The 22,852-nt window shown below is 36.0% G+C and overlaps 1 protein-coding gene across 2 annotated transcripts; it reads left to right on the top strand.

Moving 5' to 3' along the window:
- LOC126822546 (N-terminal kinase-like protein) lies at window positions 1–19,871 on the top strand. Of its 2 annotated transcripts, XM_056100831.1 has the most exons (20): window positions 1–217; window positions 1,305–1,364; window positions 1,941–2,021; window positions 2,995–3,114; window positions 3,961–4,187; window positions 4,839–4,929; window positions 5,906–6,061; window positions 6,416–6,574; window positions 7,625–7,732; window positions 8,102–8,215; window positions 8,957–9,049; window positions 9,651–9,713; window positions 10,234–10,422; window positions 11,367–11,442; window positions 11,951–12,082; window positions 12,893–13,068; window positions 14,117–14,233; window positions 15,111–15,275; window positions 16,240–16,429; window positions 17,650–19,871. In XM_056100831.1, the coding sequence occupies exons 1-20, from the start codon at window positions 104–106 to the stop codon at window positions 17,784–17,786; spliced, it is 2,568 nt and encodes an 855-aa protein (XP_055956806.1). In that variant the 5' UTR covers window positions 1–103; the 3' UTR covers window positions 17,787–19,871. The 2 variants fall into 2 exon arrangements, with proteins under 2 accessions (XP_055956806.1, XP_050407449.1); XM_050551492.1 differs by lacking the exons at window positions 1–217; window positions 1,305–1,364; window positions 1,941–2,021; ... (7 more) ...; window positions 8,957–9,049; window positions 9,651–9,713 and adding an exon at window positions 9,745–9,755.
- The last annotated feature ends 2,981 nt before the right edge of the window (window positions 19,872–22,852 follow it).

Below are 22,852 nucleotides of genomic sequence, written 5' to 3'. Positions count from 1 at the left end.
TGAAAACACGAAAGCTGACACGAAGACGTGTTTGACAGTCTAATCGCGTTGAATTATTGATAAAATAACTCATTCCTTCACTGATTCTAACTGAAATGACAAGATGTGGTCTTTCTTTAGTCGAGATCCCACTAAAGACTTTAATTATGAAATCGGAGAGCCCGTTGCTGGCTTAGAGGGGAAGAGTATTTGGACACTTTATAATGGAAAGAAGAAGGTGGATTGTTGTTAGATTATTTGTTTACAAACTTTAACATATACATGTATTGAATTAAATGGTGACAGTGTGCTATTTTTACTCAGTGGTGCCACCACCATACAGGGTTTAATATCAGCTCTTCTTCTCTTCTTGTTAGGGTTAGGGTTACAGTGGTTAAGTGGGTAAGATGCTGGCTCGCTAGCCTGGAGATCTGGTGTTTGATCATTCATTGGCAGAGAAAGTTTGTCAGGATTTTCCGGTGTGGTTTCCCCTTGTCAGTGTACACATTGGCGTGCACGTAAAAGATCCCAGGACAGTTTGAATTTGATATAAGATAAGAGTTGGCCGTAGTTCCGCTGTCCGAGCAAAATTTCCCTCATAGAGCACTGTATGGCGTACGCCCATCTTCATTAGCCCAGTTTGGAGCATAACAGTAGGACGTTAAACCCTATTTCATTTCATTTTTTAGTCATCACTGGAATCAAACATGTTACAATCAAGTTTCCTATAATCATTGGTGTTATTCTAGCCGATACGTAATTAAATGTATTTAAGTGTGAAACATAGACATCATTGAATTGAAAAACCAATCAAAGTAGATTAAATTGATTAATCATAAATAATGACTTTTCTCTTTTCTTTTATGCAGTGTTAAAATATAATAAAAAAGGCCGTAGCTTGTTACGACGATTCGTAAGAATTATCAATGGACTATTCTTACGACATGATGGAAGTTCTGGTAGCACATGCACATGTTATAAAATGTTGGACTTGCAGTTTACAAGAGGAGATGTCGCAAGAATAGGCAATGCTTTATCTTTACGATGAGATCATTGTAAGAATAGCCTGTCTCCTATTCTTATGACGATCTCGCCGCAAAGATAAAGCATTACCTATTCTTAATACATCCCCTCTTGTAAACTGCAAGTCCAACAGTTGCGCATGCGCTACCGGAACTTCCACCATGTCGTAAGAATAGTCCATTAATAATTCTTATGAATTGTCGTAACAATAGCCACAGCATAAAAAATAGGGGACTTCAGACAAATAATACTAATGAATGTTACTGGGATATTTTTTCTATTGTGAAACTTTTCTTTTCCAGGCAACAGGTGAACGGGTCTCTATTTTTATGTTTGATGTGAAATCAGCCAGTGAATCACAGGTATACAATTTTATGATTAAACATATGCAATTGTAGCTTAATCTGTCTATTGCAGGTCTTTTTTTAGGCCTGAAATGTTATATAAATTATTAATTAGACATTAATTAAGACGACAAGACCTTAATCAACTCTCAATGGCATCAGATTTCTCTGATATTAAATAGATTAGAAAGGTTTAGCCATATTTTGAATTTGATTTAAAAATGGAGGAGCGAGCCTTAACTTTGAACAACCAGTGCGGTGGTTGAAATTATTGCACACGTCTTGTCAAACCTTCAAAGGCTAATATCTTCGCTCGCAATAGAGTAATTTGAATGAAATTTTCAAATTATTCATTTTACATTATCTATTTTTGAACTATTGTAGCAAGAATGGCTAGCTCTTTATCTAAATCTTACATAATGTATCTTTAAATGAAAAAAAAATAATGTTCTAAAATATTTCAGTAATATGCCACACTAGAAGCTGTCAATTTATATATGAATATCTCATCTTACCTACAGTTTGTGAGTAAATTATTAATTCTTATAACTCACAAAGAAGATCACATTTTAAGACGTCTGTTTTCCTTTTCAGTTAATGGTAGCAAAAGGAGCCTTTAAAAGAATCAAAACTTTACGACATCCAAATTTTCTCACATTTCTAGATGGGATAGAGGTAATGATAATAAATGATTTATTTATTTTTTATGAATGGTTGTTTTAGGTGACCTCACACATAAGAATTATTGCACATTCTACTCGATGTATGGGGGTTTGGGTGGCCAAATGGTTAACACGCGTGTGTTAAATCATAAGGTCTGTTATTGAGTCAGGTGGCATGGTCTTGATTCACCACTGGTTTCCACCCACGGCTAAAGACTGCTATGAAATAAAATTAAACCATATCTTAGTCCCGAAATGACCTAGTTTGTGTTGAGTGGATGTTAATCTCTCTCTCTCTCTCTCTCTCTCTCTCTCTCTCTCTCACTCTCTCTCTCTCTCTCTGTAATTGGCACAGTAGTAATGGGGCCATAGTAGATCTAGAGAATGTTTATCAGAATGGAGGGCCTGGCAAGGATAAATGTCTAGTGTTTCAGATGGGACAGAAAATTGAGGTCGTCATGTATAAAACATTTGCAGTATGTTAAAAATGACCTGACAGTTGGAAGTTGACTCTGTATTAAACTCCATGGTAACGATGACCTGACAGTTGGAAGTTGACTCTGTATTAAACTCCATGGTAACGATGACCTGACAGTTGGAAGTTGACTCTGTATTAAACTCCATGGTAACGATGACCAGACAGTTGGAAGTTGACTCTGTATTAAACTCCATGGTAATGATGACCTGACAGTTGGAAGTTGACTCTGTATTAAACTCCATGGTAACGATGAGCATGAATCAGGATCATATTTCAACAATCTTGAAATAAATAAAGGACCCATAAATGTCATTTTTGCAGCAGATATTTTTAGCTACCATAGAATAATAATGAACATTTATAGAGTGCCAACATCCAGCTGGATTAGCTGCTCTGATGCACTGTTGCAATATTCATACTAGCCGGAGAAAAAAAAAAGAAAATTAAATAATGTCATAATTTCTATTTGTTTTTCTCAAATGTTCATTGAGTATTTGTTTTATTGCAGACAGAGAAAGTGCTGTATATAGCCACAGAATGGGTGACACCTTTAGAAACCTATTTACAGAATGACGATGGGGATAGAAAAAATGAATTAGCAATATCCTGGGGACTTCATCAAATTATTGTAAGTTTTATATGAAATGACGGTTAGAGTCCTACTTTTCTACTCCTACTTGGCTAATGACGACGGGCATACGCCATACAGTGTGATATGTGGATAATTTTGCTTGGACAGCGACAGTACAGCCCACTCTTCTTTTATTGAATTCTTTTATGTGCACACCAATTTGTACACAGGACCTCAATTTTAAGTCCCATCCGAACAACTACAACTAGGCATTGTACTTTGCACCACTGACAAGGGGGAACCTTGCTGGAAAATCCTGAACTTTCACAACCCACAACTGGAATGAAGACAGGACCTCCAGTTTAGCGAGCCGTCATCTTACTCACTCGACTTCAGCAGCTCCCAAATTTTAAATGATATTCAGAATTACACAAAACCTTATGAATTATGCCAGCGTCACCTACATATGTTGGGTAACCAATTGAATTCAGGCCAAGAGTTAAATAATTCATTAGGCCATGAAAAATGAGATATTATCCAAAATTTACAAGTGCATGTGTTAATTTCTTTTATTATTACTATCATTTTAAGGAGTTGGGTGGCCGAATGATTAATGCATGCGCGTCCGACTTCGTGGGTTTTCTCCAGGTCCTCTGGTTCCTTCCCACTGCTAGAGACCCCTACGAGCAAGCGAATTATTGAAATAAAATTGAACCATATTTTAGTCCTAAAATTGCCTAGTTTGTGTTGAGTGGGCGTTAAACCCCATCTCTATCTCACAATTGCTTTAGTTGCCATTATAATTTTAATGAAGTCGTCTGTTTGCCGTGTATTTTTCAGAAAGGTTTTTCGTTTTTACAATATAATTTTAACGAAGTTGTCTGTTTGACGTGTATTTTTCAGAAAGGTTTGTCGTTTTTAGTGAATGATTGTCGATTGATCCATAACAACGTCTGTCTGTCATCTGTATTTGTGGATCAGGCTGGTGAATGGAAACTAGGTGGAGTTGAATATATGTATTCTACCGAGGGCTCTGATTCTTTTCCTCCTGTAAAAATATTTCCGGCTCTAGAAAGATATGATCCTCCTGAAAAAACAGATAACAGAACTCGACCAAAGGGGGAAGCCTGGTACGTTTTATCTTTTTTATAGAAAATATTCACTGGTAAACAAGAATTATCACTCGAGCATAAATTATCACTCATTTAAAAAAGAATTATCACTCATTTAAAAAAGAATTATCACTCATTTAAAAAAGAATTATCACTCATTTAAAAAAGAATTATCACTCATTTATAAAAGAATTATCACTCACTCATTATCAAGCCTAGAATGTCCAGCACAAATCCAAGAGAGTAGTGGGGGGTTGGATGGCCGAATGGTTAGCGTGTGCGCGTTGTATCATAAGGTCTGTCATTGAGTCGACTGGCGTGGTTTCGAAAATCCCGGGTTGTACGTGGCAAGGAGTAGGGTCGCCTGTCCAACCTCGTGGGTTTTCTCCGGGTCCTCCGGTTTCCTCCCACTGCTAAAGACCCCTACGCGCAAGCGAATTATGTAAATAAAATTAAACCATATGTTAGTCCCGAAATGACCTAGTTTGTGTCGAGTGGACGTTAAACCCCATTTCTCTCTCTCTCTCTCTCTCTCTCTCTTACAAGAGACTAGTATTGTTCATTGGTTACTTTTATAATTCTATATTATTATTCAATGTTTTATATAACGCTATTCTATCTTTCAATCATATTATTATTGGTTTATAAGTATGTAATTTTTATTGTCAGGTCATCAGATATGTGGGGATTAGGTTGTTTAATATGGGAAGCCTTCAATGGAACATTACCAAGGACCTCATCTTTAAAATCTCTAGGAAAGGTACTGTAATAATATTATACTATAAAATCTCTAGGAAAGGTACTGTAATAATATTAAACTATAAAATCTCTAGGAAAGGTACTGTAATAATATTATACTATAAAATCTCTAGGAAAGGTACTGTAATAATATTAAACTATAAAATCTCTAGGAAAGGTACTGTAATAATATTATACTATAAAATCTCTAGGAAAGGTACTGTAATAATATTAAACTATAAAATCTCTAGGAAAGGTACTGTAATAATATTATACTATAAAATCTCTAGGAAAGGTACTGTAATAATATTAAACTATAAAATCTCTAGGAAAGGTACTGTAATAATATTAAACTATAAAATCTCTAGGAAAGGTACTGTAATAATATTATACTATAAAATCTCTAGGAAAGGTACTGTAATAATATTAAACTATAAAAGACCTTGTAAATTATAGTGTTGTTAGCACTTAATCTTGGAAAGGAACATCAGTCCAAAAATGGTTCAATTCCGTTCAATATTTACCAAGATATGACAATATTAATGGAATATTGTCATAAACAAACGTCACCAGTATTCTTTGCTAAAAGTTCTTGATGGGCCTCTTGTTAATCAGCTGAAAGATGAGCCGGGAGATTATCTACAGTTGATATCTTAATTATATGTTAAATAATCAATTTCAGTACATTTTAGCATGGATTAAGCCATAAAAAATTTGATATTTACCAAAATATACAAATGACACACAGACTTTAATATATAGGCCACTCTTTGTATCGTAGATACTTTTCCCAATCAAAAATCAATGATAATATTTGATAATTGTAATTACTGATATCCAGGCTCAAGTAATGATGTTGTAATTATTAAATAAACTGGTATGAAATATTGAATAATTTATTTTTTTGGGGAAAAGAACAGGTTTAAATAGGTATTGGAAACGAAAACAATTTTTATATTGGGTGATGTTATCTTTTAAATAAAATTTGTCTATTTTAGATACCTAAGAGTTTAGTCCCCTGTTACTGTGAATTAGTTGGTGCAAACCCTAAAGCTCGACCAAATCCAGCCAGAACAATAGAGTTGTCTAGGAAACCAAATGGATTTATGAAGAATGAATTTGTTGATACTATGTTATTTTTAGAAGAAATACAGGTCAGCTTTTAAATCACATGATTTAAATAGGGTTATCTCTCCCGTGATAATGGAATGATGTATGCCCATTTATCTTTACAAACTGTGCCAATGAAGATGGAGGGTTGGATGGACGAATGGTTAGCACGTCTTTTATTGAGTCAACTGGCGTGGTTTCGATTCCCCGGTGGTACGTGATAAGGAGTAGGGTTGTCTGTCCAACCTCATGGGTTTTCTCATGAACCATATGTTAGTCCCAAAATGAAGTTTAACATTAAACTCCATTTCATTTGGTTTCTTTCCTTAGCCATGAAACTTTTGTTTCGTCCATTTTATATATTTAACAGTTTGTGGTTTCTCTGTTTTTATTTACAGATTAAAGATGCAGGAGACAAGACAAAGTTTTTTTCCAGTTTAACTAAGTCTATTGATAGTTTTCCTCCGATGTTTTGTCGTCATAAAATACTTCCACAACTGCTGAATGCGTTTGAATACGGAAACGCTGGCTCATCAGTATTAGCACCTTTATTTAAGGTAAATCACAAAATGTCTTTTTGTCAAATTAAAGAGTTAAATCTGGGTTTTTATAGTTCACGACACTAGTATAATGGAAGAGTTTTTAGATAACATGTGAGGAATTAGCCAATGAAACAGTCTGTTATGGAGAGAACTGTGGGCAAACTGCTAGAAACGTCAACCCTGATTGATTAATCAAAGTCTGACGTCATAGGGTCAAAAGCCTCTCGTATGACGTTTGACGCGACCTCCCTGCACAACTGGTCAGATCTTCATGTGGTGTAGGCCATCGATAGTATAAAAAACTTAACGAAATATAGATCTGTATATTAATCAGATTGTTTACTTACATGCCACGCCCATAATCAACCCTCTAGAACTTCGGATAGTTTTGATTTTCAACAGATTTAAATACTATTGGTAGTTAATGATTTAATTTAAAAATGGATAATCCAGACATTGTTTATTTTCGTAACAATGGTAGCAATGCCAATCGAGGCTACATTGTTATGCAGACGACGATAACTCCACTCAGAATGAAGTAATTTGACTTAAACTTTCTACATATTCCTATTTCATTATCTATTTTTTAACAATTCTTGCGAGAACTCTCAACTCTTTATCTAAATGTTACATACCGCATGTTTAACAAACCCATTATCATTATATAAATATTGATCTCAATGGTTCCCTGAAAAAATGAGAGAAAAACAATACAGGGCATGCACCAACTGCACATGAAAAATATCTCAACAAATCATGATAGCTGAAACATTTGTTGTGTTTAATTATGTCACGATTCTACTCACATTACCTCGGATCTGTAACATTTGATATTCCCCGAAGTAATCAATTAATATTAATAAAGTTAGAATAGATTTGATGGACACCCCCTCCGGTCTAATAAATTAATATTGATAAAGTTCCAATAGATTTGAAGCCCCCCCCCCCCCCCCCCCCCCCCCGGGCCTCCGGTCTAATAAATTGATATTGATAAAGTTACAATATATTTGATGGACACCCACTCCGGTCTAATCAATTAATATAGATTTGATGTATTTTTTGTAGTTAGGTAAAATGTTAGATAGTGATGAATATCAGAAGAAAATAGTTCCATGTGTTGTTAAACTTTTCTCGTCACCAGATCGTAATACCAGAGTTAAACTTTTACAACAGGTAATATAATATTTATAATATTATTCATTTTGTTTTAGGTAAACTCAGAGATTGGGGACAAGATCATAAGGTCTGTCATTGAGTCAACTGGCATGGTTTCGAATCCCAGGTTGTACGTGAATAGGTGTAGGGTTGCCTGTCCAACCTCGTGGGTTTTATTCCTGGTACTCTGGTTTCCTCCCACTGCTAAAGACCCCTACGCCGAAGCGTATTATTGTAATAATAAATTGAACCATATGTTAGTCCCGAAATTTGTGTCGAGTGGATGTTAAGCCCCATCTCTCTCTCTCTCTCTCTCTCTCGCTCTCTCGCTCTCACTTAGACTGTGTATATATTTGTTTTATATATTAAATGTTTGTATATTTACAGGTTGATTTATTCGTAGAACATTTAAATAATGATACAGTCAATAATCAGATATTTCCTAATATAGCTACAGGTTTCATGGATACAGTTCCCATAGTTAGAGAATGTACGATCAAGGTAGGATATTATAGCTACAGGTGTCATGGATACTGTTCCTATAGCTACAGGTGTCATGGATACTGTTCCTATAGCTACAGGTGTCATGGATACAGTTCCTATAGCTACAGGTGTCTTGGATACTGTTCCTATAGCTACAGGTGTCTTGGATACTGGATACTTTTCCTATAGCTACAGGTGTCTTGGATACTGGATACTGTTCCTATAGCTACAGGTGTCATGGATACTGTTCTATTGTTAGGATTGTAGTTAAAGTCACCAATATTCCAGACTAAGAACTTTTAGACTAACTTACCAGGAAGTTCCTGCGTTAGTCAAGAAAGTTCATCAGGACTTTCCAGTGTGGTTTCCTCGTGTCAGTGGTGCAGCAAAGGGATAAACACTGTATGTATTATCATCATCTGTTTGTGTGTGGTCCTGATTCGAGTACAGTCAACATTAACGTTGGCTACGATGATGTTATGGTCGGAGTTCCTTGTTTATATCACGACCCCACAAATATTGTGCAATAAACTGAACAACATATCTCTGGTGGACATTAAGCCTCAAGAACCAGATCACTCAGTGTAGTCCTTTTTTGGTAGACGATTTCGAGACACAGGCATTTCGGACAAAGGTTAAATATCAGCTTACTTTTGTATAAGCCATAATAGGCCTATATTTTTATTTTATCATTTATATTTAACATTAATGAATAAAATGAAATCAATTAGTTATTTTTATGTTGTGTATTTATTACAGGCAATGTTACATCTAGCACCAAAATTAAATTATAAAAATCTTAACGAAGAATTGATGAAACATTTTGCCCGACTTCAGTCTAAAGATGATCAGGTTAGTTGGTTTATTTTAATAGAACTGACCTCAACCATCCATGGTGTCTTGTTGCCGAACGCAATTTAATAATAATAATTATAAGGGACAGATTTCACACTTAAAGATACATTATGGGAGATTAGATAGAAAGCTGGCAGTTCTCACTATAATAGTTAAAAAAATAGATAATGTAAAGGGAATTTGCTGAAAATTTCAGTCAAATTGATCTACCCTGAACCGAGTATTTAGCGATTGAATTTTGGACCTAACCTCAATCATCATTACTAAAGTCGATACGATAAAAAAACATAGTCTCGATTATCCATTTTTTTATTTAATCAGAAGCAGCAGACCTGGTTCAAATCCAGTAAATATTGTAGGCTAGCGATGCCATCGAGAGTTGATTATGGCCTGGATAAGTTAATTAATGTCTAATTAATAACTAAGAAAACATTTAAGGCCTAAAGAAAGACCTGCAATAGGCCGATTTGTATCGGAAAGTTTGTATCGGGAACTTCTAGTAAATGCTGGTCTTGGGATCGTGAATTACATTGAGGAGTATAGACATGAATTATATTGGACTTGAGACATCTATAACATGTTTGTTTATATATTTCAGGGTGGTATAAGAACTAATACAACTGTTTGTTTAGGTAAAATATCCATGTATCTTAGTCCTACAGTAAGTATAGTTTATAAACTTCTATTGTATCTTAGTCCTACAGTAAGTATAATTTAGTCCCGAAATGACCTAGTTTGTGTCGAGTGGACGTTAAACCCCATTTCTCTCTATCTCTCTACAGTAAGTATAATTTATAAACTTCCAATTCTCTTGTACTGATTTTTGTAAAATTTATAATGCTGGGACATTGTTTCAAATTTGCTTTTATTTATTATAAGAAAAGTTATAAAGTAAACTGAAAAAAAACAAAAATATTCTATTTGAAAAAAAAAATTGTAAATTTTTTTTATTTTAATACTAAATGCTGAATCATGGCTTCATGTTTGCTTTTAATTATTATAAATTTGTTTTGTAAATTTTTCTGACAGCTATACTAAATACGAAAATCTCACCCTTATTTTGCACATGTAATCAGTGTAATGAAAATTGGCATGTGTTAGTCTCGAAATGACCAAAGTATTCTACTAATCTCTATTTGTCATTGTGTAATTTATTATAAATATTTCTTGATGGCTTACAGATAAGACAGAAGATAATATGTTCAGCATTTTTACGAGCGTTAAAAGATCCATTTCCACCACAACGACAAGCTGGTATCCTAGCAATGGCTGCCACACAGAACTACTTTAATTTACAGGAAGTAGCCCAGCGTCTGCTACCATCTTTATGTGGTATGACCATGGATCCTGATAAAGGTGTTCGTGATCAGGTAAATATCTGTTACAAAAAAACCAACAACCTATGTGTGTGTCATGATAGTTAATCTGAATGGCACTGGCTGAAATATACTCTTAAAAAAACACAACAACCTTTGTGTGTGTCACGATAGTTGATCTCAATACCTGTTAAACATACGTACATGTTACAGGTATTGCTCATGAAGTAACTAGCATCAAGCGAGTTTTCCTTTGAGGTCGTCATGTTTGATTTGAGTGTGTTTGTGTCACCTTTGATTGGAAGCTACTGTTCACGTAAGGGGAGATAATGTGGCTATAAGTTTGGGAATTGCAGAGCAGTGTAGCAACGTCTAGATGTTGTAAAACATGCAGTTGTTACTTCGGGAACATGGGGTAGCATCTGTACACTGACAGGGAAAGTTTAACTAGCCGCTTGGAGATAAAAAAAAACAACCCAACTCAGCCCTATACCAGAACCTTTCACAGATGGAAATCGAAGGAAGATGTTGTTCAGCTATAATTCTCCCCCTCACATTTACACAATGGGGTTGATGGTCGAATAATTAGTGCGTGTGTATTGTATCTTAAGGTCTGTCATTGAGTCAACTGGCATGTTTTTGATTCCTCGGTTGTACGTGACAAAGAGTAGGGTCGACTGTCTGTCCTCGTGGGTTTTCTTTGGGTCCTCCAGTTTACTCCCACTGCTAAAGCCCATACACACAAGCAAATTATTGAAATAAAATTGAACCATATGTTAGTCCCAAAATGACCTTGTTTGTGTCGAATAGACATTAAACCCCATCTCTCTCTCTCCCTCTCTCTCTTTCTCTCTCTCTCTCACTAAAGTACCCTGCCTGCATATATAATAATAAGATAAATACAATCCATATGTTAGTCCCAAACCTATCTAGTTCTGTTATGAGATCATTTCTCTTTGACCGAATGTTGACTTTTTAAATGTAAAATCTATTTTCAGAGTTTTAAAGCCATTAAAGGATTTATTGCAAAATTAGAAAAAGTCTCAGAAAATCCAGAACTGTTGGAAGACATGGGTAAGATTGAAAATTTATGAAAAATTTCTTTGCTGGATATTGTGTTCGCAAAAAAATTTAAATTTTTGAATTTTCAAGGCTGAAGTTGATGAGAAGTTGGACTTCCTGAATAATTTGTAAGGTTGTTATCCATCACTGAACAAATGAAAACAGTTTTATATAAGCAATTCTTCATCCTATTCACTTATATTTTTCAAATTGATGAATTGTAAATATTAATCTTCGCTTGAATGAAATACTGTTTAAACCAAATGAAAGATGCTACGTTCATCCTTCAAACAAGGTTTTGTTTCAGGTGCACAACAGTTATAGTAGTTGTGTCTTTTGCTAATTAGAAATTGGATTGAATCATTTTGTTTGTTTCCATGGAAACAAATTTAGCTTAGGTTTTGGTATACAAGCGTGCAAGATATTTATATTGATATTGATGTTATGTTGATATTAATGTTTATGCTTATATTGATATTGATGTTTATATTGATATTGATGTTTATATTGATGTTTATAGAGCGTGAAGTTATGACAGGAGGTAGTGCTGGGGGTGGTAGTGGTTGGGCCGGATGGGCTGTAACTGGTATGACATCATTAACATCTAAAATCTACAGTAAAGCTACAACAGCAAGACCAGCTAATAAACCAGGTATTATTCTATCATTCTATCATACTATAAATAAACCAGATATTATTCTATCATACTATAGATATACCAGGTATTATTCTATCATACTATAGATAAACCAGGTATTATTCTATCATACTATAAATAAACCAGGTATTATTCTATCATACTATAAATAAACCAGGTATTATTCTATCATACTATAGATATACCAGGTATTATTCTATCATACTATAGATATACCAGGTATTATTCTATCATACTATAAATAAACCAGGTATTATTCTATCATACTATAAATAAACCAGGTATTATTCTATCTTAAAATACAGATGTGACGTCTTCTTTGATGTTTGCGTACTATTATTTCAAATAATGGTACAGGCAATGTGCAAAGTTTACATTATTTATACTAGTTGAAATATTGGACACATGTGACGTGCAAAGTGTACATTATTTATACTAGTTGAAATATTGGACCCACGTAACGTATTTCATTGAAATGCATGTATTGGATAGTGTCTGTATTTTATGTTGTTTAATGCTCGTGCAAGACATTCCGTAATATATGGATATAGCACTCGTGTTGTTACAATATATTACTTAATGTCTCGCATGAGACCATTAAATTACACATATTATAAATATGGATATATTGACTTCAAAAATCCTTCCAACTGACAGGGGATCTTGTTTTGTCCCATCCGATTTCTTGAAGACCTCCTTGGGTTTTTATTGTCTCAGAGGATTGTAACTACAAATAAATTTCTGTAACAACATGGATGTTGATCAGAAGCTGGTTCGTTATGAATTTAATTTGTTTCTTTTCAGGTGTTGAGAATAGAACAAGTCCTCCGAAACAAACGGCTCCATCTACTACAGCAAGTAATCAGGGAGAGACAACTCCTAAACCATCCATGAATTATCAACAACCAGAAGAAGTTGAAGAGGAGGAAGAAACTGGTGGTGATGATGATTGGGGAAATAGTGGTTGGGGGGATATGGATGTAGGTTTACCCCTTTATAACTTGCTAACTTCAACTGTACTAATGTCCAAAAGAAAGTATACCCTGTGCATTTTGTGCTGCATCAACCAAAGTCGTTTTTCCATGGTATACGGTATTTGGGTAGAATGTCAATTTGTTTCACATTTTTATTTTGCTTAGAAATGTTGAGTTTGGATGCAAGAGACAAACTCAGTAATGCTTTATCAAATGTTTTTAATCTAAACAAAACTTAGTCATACTTTTAGTGTGTATACTTTCTTTTTGGACATCAGTATAGTACAGGGGTGTCAAACATGTGGCCCATCGGCCAGATCCAGCCCGCTAAGGGTTTAAATGTGGCTAGAATTAGGGTTAGGAAACAAATTTCAACAAACTGACATGGCGATAGTTCTTAGAAACTAGTGGTGGGAATCTGTACTGTATGTCATAGATATCTAAGTTGTATGTAATACAAGAGAACGTTGTTAAACCAGTTTAACAAATTACCTGTGTTAAAGATGTTTGTCTTTGTTTTTAGAATTCAGTAAAGCTCGATGACGTTTGTTTTATCTTGATATATTTGGTTATCTCTGATCCACTCGATGTAAAATTTTAGTTCATGTGCCCCTTGAAACGAAATGGGTTGGACACCCGTGAACTAGTCATATGGAGGATCCCAATCAAAATTCACAATCATGCATTGATTTCTGATAAACAATCACCTCACGGAATCTAGACGTCTCTTGTGTTCACTTTTCGCTTGTGGACAGCTTATTTGAAGTCTTATTTCACTGCCGGAACATTCCTGAAGCATTTCCCAAATGGAAACGATGAACTCGCTGGCAACCATGGTATTTTTCTAGATGGAGTCGACTTGTTTACCTAGTTATTGCCTTTGCCCTTGTTATTATTTCTGTCCATTTTAAGAAAAATTGTCCCGATGGGCATATATGGCGGAGTAGGAATTCCTGCATTAACTTTTGCCATTAGAAATGTATAAAGTGAATTCCTTCCATCCTATTTGTATGAGATGTTTTAAGATGTAGATCTGGCATGTTTATTATTGCAGGAATCTGATGTAGATGGTAAAGATGAAGTAAAAGTATCTGGTAATGATGGCTGGGATGATGGTGATGAAGATGATTGGGGTAGTTTAGAAGATCCAACGCCTACTTCTATAAATAATGTACGTTCATTAATCTTGTTTATTACATGGAGTATACTATTCCAGAATCGGAACAGCTCCATCGCGTAAAAATGGGTTTCGAGCAACGACTGTATATAAATATATCTCAACCAACTTTGGCAGTTGAATATATTAGCTGTTTTATTTTTATTCTGCTGAATTCCATGTCAGTCGATTTCAGTTCGGTTGATTCTACCCAAATTTAATTGAAGTCATAATATACGACCCTATACAGTGGAGGAGGACTGTACTACAGACAAGCAAACAAATTACCCAGACATAGCAAGCAGTATCAAATCATTTGAATGGATTTCGGGGCTAGCCGTAAGCTTCCACCGAGCTGTACAGTCTCCCAAGCCTGTAATGAAGCAGGCTTCACTCAAAAACAAAGGAAGGATTTACAAGAAAGATAGAACCGTGGTCTTCTCCTGATGGTGATCGTCTACCAGTTGATATCCTGGGTTACAACGTCAAGATATTGATAATATGGGGAGTTGGATGAACGAATGATTTGCATGTGTGCATTGTATCATAAAGTCTGTCATTGAGTCAATTAGCATGGTTTCGATTCCCCTGTCAAACCTCGTGGGTTTTCTCTGGGTCCTCCAGTTTCCTCCCACTGATAAAGACCCCTACGCGCAAGCAAATTATTGAAATAAAATTGAACCATGCGTTAATCCCGGAATGACTTGGTTTATGTTGAGTGGATATTAAACCCCATTTCTATCTCGCTCTCTCTATTGATAATAATAAGGGAGATAATCCGAATAGAATTTTAGAAAACGCTAAACAAAGTGCAGTGGGGGTATAGATCAACTATCGAGATAAGGAAGTCGATGCAAGATTTTAAAAGTTTATGCCTTTTATTTTTTTTTAGAAGTCGAGTAAATCTAGTAAGGGAGGTAAATCTGGTGAATGGGGAGATTGGGGAGATGATTTTGTAAGTACTGAAGGATCTGGTCTACCATCAGCGAGTAGTTATAACTGGGGACAGACGGAAAATACTGATGATTTCTTCTCAGCTAACATGTCAAAAGAAAAGGTACATCAATTCTTCTCAAATAGTCTAGTAGTTGGGATGGGACTAAAAACCGAGGGCCTGTGTACACGTTATCACGGTAATAGTAGCCCCACGGTGGCTCTGTAGACATTGGCTCGCTAACCTAGAGGTCCTGTGTTCGTTCCCAGGGTTTTTCCAGCATGGTTCCATCTTGTCATTGGTATCGGATGAAGGGCCTGGTAAGAGACAATACATAGTCGTTCGGATCCCACGTACCTGTTGATGTAGATATAAAAGATCCCTTGACAATCCACAGCACCACTGCCCTGGCAAAATTTACCTCATAACCCAGCTGGCGCAGAATGTAAAATCCCATTTCATTTAATTTCTTCTCATATATCATATTTTCAGGAACCGAGTTCACAAAGCATTCTAAACTGAAGTTAAGAATTCACTCAGAATTGTTTGTCTTATTTTAACTAAAATATAGCCCTTTATAAAACTTTTGTGCAAAGTTTTGTGTTTCTGGATACAGTGATTGAAAGTTGAGTAAGTTCTTACTTTAAGTCTGAGAATGCTTTGTGAACTTGGGTCCGGTTCCTATTTTTGAATTATTGCTGTATCAAAGTAAATATTCTTGTTCTCAGACAAATTTGAAGCGGAAGGGCGATTTTTACATCTTCATGTGTACATATTTCGTCACATTTGGGTGAGGGGGGGCATTCTAGAGGTCACAATTTGGGGATTGGGGAGGGAGGGGAGGTCACAATTTTTATCCTATTTTGATGAAACTGAAAACATATGTTTATATCCCAAAGATCTTGGATAGGTTCGATATTGGACTTTAACTTCTTAGATTATCTCCTGGAAAACGTGAGCACATCTTGCATGGCAAATATACCACTTTCTGTTCAAACATCTGACACTGATTTCAAATCTTCTGTGTGCAAACAAATCAACTTGTTAGTTTCAAAATAGCCCATTTCTGTATCATCTGTGTTTTCAGCCAAGATCCCGACAAGGAACTCCTGTTAGAAAAACCACACCACCTCGTCAGAATCCAGACAGCAGCATGCCTGCCAAACCTAAGCTGTCTACTAGTCAATCTACGCCACCTAAAAGTGTTGATGGTTGGGAAGTAGAGGAGAGTGGATGGGGAGAGGGGGATGGATGGAATAATGACTCCTGGGCTACAGGTAACTAAATTGTATTCCTTTGTTTTATATATTAAGCAGCAAAAGGGTTAGGGTTAGGTACAGGTAGCTAATTAACTAAATTGTATTCCTCGGAAACCCAGGAGGTCACAGTTCGATCCCTGTGTTGGCCAAGAAAGCTCCTGATGATTTTCCAACCTTGTTTTTCCCCCCGGGTCAGTAGTGGTGCAGAACGGAGGGTTTGGCAAGGATTTCTGTCTAGTTGTTCGGATGTTGTGATAAACCAGGGTTTCCGTCTACAGCATTGGCTGCATATTAAAGATCCCCAGAAAAAAAAAAACTAGTTGGCCGTAGCAAAACTAACTTACATATATAGCAGAGTGCAGAAAATTAAGAAATGAAATGAAATGGGGTTTAACGTCCTACTGTTCTGCTCTGACTGGGCTAATGAAGACGGGCATACACCATACAGTGTGCTATGAGGAAATTTTGCCCGGACAGCGTCGATACAGCCTACTCTTATATCAAATTCCAATTGTCAAGAAATCTTTTACGTGCACGCCAATGGGTACACAGGACCTCGGTTTTACTACACCGACTGGGTTAATGAAGATGGCCAGACAATTAAGACATAAGTCCTTTTTCGTTTTGTTTCAAGTAAAATATTAAATAGCCCAGTTTGGTTCAAACCAACAAAGTCCAAACAAGTCCCAGCTTACTCGGCTCTGCTTTTACATAAATATTAAAGTCTCATATTATTGTATTTTAGAAAAACTAAATGTGGGGGAGTCACAGTGGCTGGAGGTTGTGGGTTCATTCCCCGTGTTGGCCTAGAAATTCATTGTGAATTTGATATAAGGGTAGGCCGTAGCTACACTGTCTGAGCAATATTTCCCTCATAGCACACTGTATGGTGTATGCCCGTTTTCATCAGCCCAGATGGGTGGTGGATGCCCGTTTTCATCAGCCCAGATGGGTGGTGGATGCCCGTTTTCATCAGCCCAGACGGGTGGTGGATGGCCGAATGGTTAGCGTGTGCGCGCTGTATCGTACGGTCTGTCATTGAGTCAACTGGCGTGGTTTCGATTCCCTGGTTGTACGTGTCAAGGAGTAGGGTCGCCTATCCAACCTCGTGGGTTTTCTCCGGGTCCTCCGGTTACCTCCCACTGCTAAAGACCCATACGCCAAGTCAGAGCAAAACAGTAGGTCGTTAAACCCCATTTCATTTCATCAACAACTAATGGATTTTCTTTATTTTTTAGGCTCCAATAAATCTGATGACAAACAACGTCGGGAGGAGAAAAAACTACAGAGACAGCGTGAATTACAAGAAAAACGGGAGGCTAGAAAGGCTAGCGGTGCAATGAAACTTGGTGCCAAAAAGATGGCGCAATCCTAGCATCAATTCCTGCCATAACAAAACTCTGTTAGTGCTTATCCTATTTATTTCTGTGAACTTTCTTCAGGAAGCTGGACAATAATTCTACAGATTTGTTCACTGGACAACAATTCTACAGGACAAACACGTGACCGGTCTCCAATATGACATCAGTTTTTTTGCTTGTTTGATTTGGGTTTGGAATCTCTCTCTGACATTTTTTGTGTTTAAAAGATTTGATGCAGGAAACAAGAAATTAATACCAGGAAAAAAAAATTAAATGTTTAAAATAACGGCACTGATCTTGATCGGTCATTTATCACAGCTTAATCCACGCCAAAATGTATTCAAATTTAATTTTAATAATAAAATGAACAGTAGATAACCTTTCAGCTGATATTTCCCATTGATATTTATTAATTATTAGATATTGTGCCAAAAATGACCGATACTATGATACTAATTCACAGTTAAAGATTATACACACAAACATAATCCTGTATTCCATGAAGGATAGGTCGTTATATAAGTCAAGTTTTGTGCAATAGTAACTCTTATGTCTACTTTCACTTATCCCAAAGGGTGGCTTACTTGAGCCAAAGTCTTTCTTATTTTAGATATTAATTAACAGTAGAATAACGGCTAGAAATAATACTGAATAATGTCACTTAAATAGCCAAGTCTCTAATTCAAAATCATCCAACGTCAATTTATTTGTCAATTTAAATCAACAGTGATGTTGTGATTTTACCGGGAAAAGATGGGCTTCTGATATCCTATATTTAAGACAAAATAAACATTTTACCATTGGTACATAAATCGTGTACCCTAATATGTTTCGGCGTAGAGGTCTTTAGCAGTGGGAGGAAACCAGAGAAAACCCACAAGGTTGGACAGGCGACGCTACTCCTTGTCATATACAACTGGGGAATCGAAACCACGCCAGTTGACCCAATGACAGACCTTATGATACTATGCGCACACGCTAACCATTCTGCCATGCCCCCCTTTCTAGTATATAGAGTTCCTGTTGAATTATATGACGATATTTAGATTGTATACATCCTATATGGTTAGAAGTATAATATATATAGTTGTCTAGTCCCTCCTGAACAGAAATACATTCGACCTACGATCATTTATCAAATATAGGGTGGCTCAGTGAGTAAGATGTTGGCTCGCTAATCCAGGGGACGTTAAACCCCATTTCATTTCATATCAAATATAATATCAGTCAAACTAATCCTGGTTTATTCTGTTCAGTGGGGAGTATCATACTCTCTCCAGGCCGAAAAAAATAATCATTTTAGGTGTATATGTAAATGATGGGGATTGTATGACGTGCGCTATATCATAAGGTCTGTCATTGAGTCAACTGGTGTGGTTTCGATTCCCCGGCTGTACGTGACAAGGAGTAGGGTCATCTGTCCAACCTCGTGGGTTTTCTCTGGGTCCTCCGGTTTCCTCCTGCGAATTATGGAAATAAAATTGAACTATATGTTAGTCCCAAAATGACCTAGTTTGTGTCAAGTGGACCTTAAACACCATTTTTGTCTCTCGTGTAAAAGACAATACCTGGCATTTTGATTCTTGTGCCTGACATGTATTATTATAAAACATATGTGATCCAGACGAAACAACAGTCTGGCGAACAACAATTGGTGCTTGTTGTCTGTGTCTGGCGCCGCCTATTTTTCGTGATATACACGTATATGTAGATATATAACGTGACCTGTGATAGATAAATGAGTTGAAAATAGCAAGTCATTATTTACAATAATTATATTGAACAAAAATATTGAAATAGGCTGAAAATGAAAGTAAAAAAAACAACACTTACTTGATTTGTCAAATATAAACTTTCATTCAAAAGATGTTTGACATTCTTGTTGACTACCCGGACGATTTAGCTGCTGTGGGCGTATGTTTCGTTGCCCGGCAACCTATTTTTGTTCATATAGTAAAAGACTTGTGAACTCAGTTTGCTATCATGTGTCTCATATAATGGGGTAATGCAGGTTTTACTATGGCTAGTTATCAGTATTTTACAGAATATATTTTGTTGCATGAATGAATGAATTTGTTAATAAAACTATTACTATTTAATAAGAATGAGTTTCTTGTCATTTGGAAAAACAGAGAGAAAGAGCTTAACATCCACAGGACCCAAACTAGGTCATTTCGGCACTAACATATGGTACAATGCTAGACATTTATTTATAGCATCAAAGAGAGAGGGAAAGAGAAAAAAAGAGAGAGAGAAAAAGAGAGAGAGAAAAAGAGAAAGAATGAAAGAGAAAAAAAAAGAGAAAAGAGAGGACAAACTAGGCCTTTTCAGGACTAACATATGGTTTAATTTTATTTTAATAATTAACTAGCTTGTAGTGGTCTTTAGCAGTAGGAGGAAACCGGAGGACCAAGAGAAAACCCACGCGGTTGGACAGGCAACCCTACTCCTTGTCACGTACAACCAGGGAATCGAAACCACTCTACTTGACTCAATGACAGACCTTATGATTTAAAGCACACTATTAACCTATTCGCCCCCCAACCCCCTATTTTTAAAGAGGGACTCATGGTAGTCAAGCTATAGGGCAATGGCCTCTGGACTAGATTGTCCTGGTTGTGGGCCAATCGGATTAAAATACAGATCTATATTCCGTTTCTTTTTTTTTATACTTTCGATGGCCTACACTATGTGAAGATCTGACAGGTTGGACTGGAAGGTCGCGTCGCGGGTCGTAGGAGCGACTTTTGACCATATGGCGTCAGACATTGATTAATCATTCAGCATTGATGTTTCTAGTGGTTTACCCACAGTTCCAGGCATCGTACGCCAAGAACTTGGCTAATCCCTCACATCATCCAGAACGCAGGTTGTATAACAACTCTTCCAGATCCTAGTGTACTAAAGTCAAGTAAATCGAAATTTTAAACTATAAAAAAACAAAACGAAATATGATCTGTGTTTTAATCAGATTGGGAAATTTCAGGATTTTTCAAGCTCGGTTCTAACATATGAGGGGTGGGGCTGACAAGATAGTGTACTTTGTTGTTCAGATGGCAACGGAACTCGGTTCTAACATATAAGGGGTGGGGCTGACAAGATAGTGTACTTTGTTGTTCAGATGGCAACGGAACTCGGTTCTAACATATAAGGGGTGGGGCTGACAAGATAGTGTACTTTGTTGTTCAGATGGCAACGGAAACTGGAGCTCAACCCTTGGTTGTTGGAACTTGGGGAAAGATTGCAGGCAGAATTATTCAGCATTGTAAATGTTAGCATAGAAATGATCTTAAAGGGACAATAACACTCTTGCTGGGATGACAGCTCCAGAAAATAAAAAATAGCCTTATTCTAAGTACTAGATGTTTAAGTGTCCTACCTGTTGTGTAAATTATCCATTAAATCCTATTTTACTTGTCAAGAGGGTTCAAAAATATTTTTAAATCCAAGTAACATTTGAAAAGCTTTACGTCAGGCTTTTCAAATTATTTAGTTGAATTTTTCCAATTTTTTAAATTACGTGTGTTAAGATGAAATTTGTATCATCAATTAATTGGAATATTGTAAAATAGTACAATTTGTTGACCAGAATGAAGATTGGGACATATTATTCAGTTACAACAAGAGTGGTATTGAGCCTTTAAATACAACCACTCAACAGGACACGACAAAAAAAATAACAAAATAAACCAAACACTAGGTTTAACAATCTTTAATCAAATATTTTAAATAGTTAAAACTTGTTTAATGTAAATTAGACGAATTGAATAAAACATAAAACATGGAATGAATTAATGAAATTCACAAAACCTTATCTTGTCATCTTGGTCTTCTTATCTGTCATCTATTACAAGACGTACACCTGGGCAACACGGAGCTATCATTACTGTATGGAGATTATGGTCAAACCATTGAATAACACGGAGCTGGAGATTGTGGTCAAACCCTGTAATAACACAGAGCTATCATGGCTGCATGGAGATTATGGTCAAACCCCTGAATAACACGGAGCTGGAGATTGTGGTTTAACTCAATATTTGATTGGTCCCAAACTGAAAGTACTGGTTACTTGTACAGGGTGGGCGGTACCGAGTGGTTGACATGACTACTGTACAATGTGGTGGGGTGGGGGGGGTTGGTTGTAGCCTATGTTATATTGAGTAAGGGGGGAGATTTCAACAGATTGAAACACGACCACCATTTAATGATTTAATTTACAAATGGAGAATCCTGACTGAGTCTCAATTAACAAGTACCGTTGTTATGATAATAAACAAGGTTTAGTCTAGAATAACAAGTACTGTTGTTAGGATACTAAACAAGGTTGAGTCTAGAACAACAAGTACTGTTGTTATGATACTAAACAAGGTTAAGTCTAGAATAACAAGTACCGTTGTTACAATAATCAACAATCCATGCCACATCTTGTCAAAGATTCAAACAGTGATTACTTCACTCACAATAAAGTAATTAGAATATTTTCACTATATTCAAATTGCATTATCTATTTTTGAAATATTATAGCAAGAACGACCAGCTCTTTATCTAAATCTTACAGAATGTATCTTTAACCCTGTTGTTTCTGACTTATGAAATAAAATGGTGTTTAACATCCTACTGTTCTGCTCCGACTGGGCTAATGAAGAGGGATTACGATTATGATAGCTCCATCTTTACTAACATTAGTTAACAGACAGGAAGACCAACATGTCTGCCCTACCAGTTTATACAGTTCAAAAATTCTACAAATCACTTACTTAATGCAACAATTTTTTTTTTCAATTGGACAGAGACAATAACAATAAATAATTAAAAAAAAACAACATTGAAAAAATTTGTCTTCACCAGAATTTACTGATGTCCTCGTGCAGTATCAATATATTACTTAATGTCTCGCTTTAGACCATTAAACCACACTATGTAAAATAAGTAAAAGTATTACACGCGCCTCCATTACATGTCTTGTCATATTGTAGTTACATCAATATCTTAAAAACATTTTACAACACTTTAAACCATCATAACATACCGTACGTAAAACACATAAAAAAATCACTTAACAAAATATAAGGTCTTACAT

Source organism: Patella vulgata, chromosome 5 (genome assembly GCF_932274485.2).
Source record: "Patella vulgata chromosome 5, xgPatVulg1.2, whole genome shotgun sequence".
NCBI lineage: Eukaryota > Metazoa > Mollusca > Gastropoda > Patellidae > Patella > Patella vulgata.
Note: the sequence above shows the minus strand (reverse complement) of the source record. Positions and strands in the feature narration are given on the sequence as shown.

Coding starts and splice junctions, on each gene's coding strand:
- LOC126822546 (XM_056100831.1), top strand. CDS start 104: ATGTGGTCTTTCTTTAGTCGAGATCCCACTAAAGACTTTAATTATGAA. Junction 218..1,304: donor TTTATAATGGAAAGAAGAAG/GTGGATTGTTGT, acceptor TTTCTTTTCCAG/GCAACAGGTGAACGGGTCTC. Junction 8,216..8,956: donor TTAGAGAATGTACGATCAAG/GTAGGATATTAT, acceptor TATTTATTACAG/GCAATGTTACATCTAGCACC.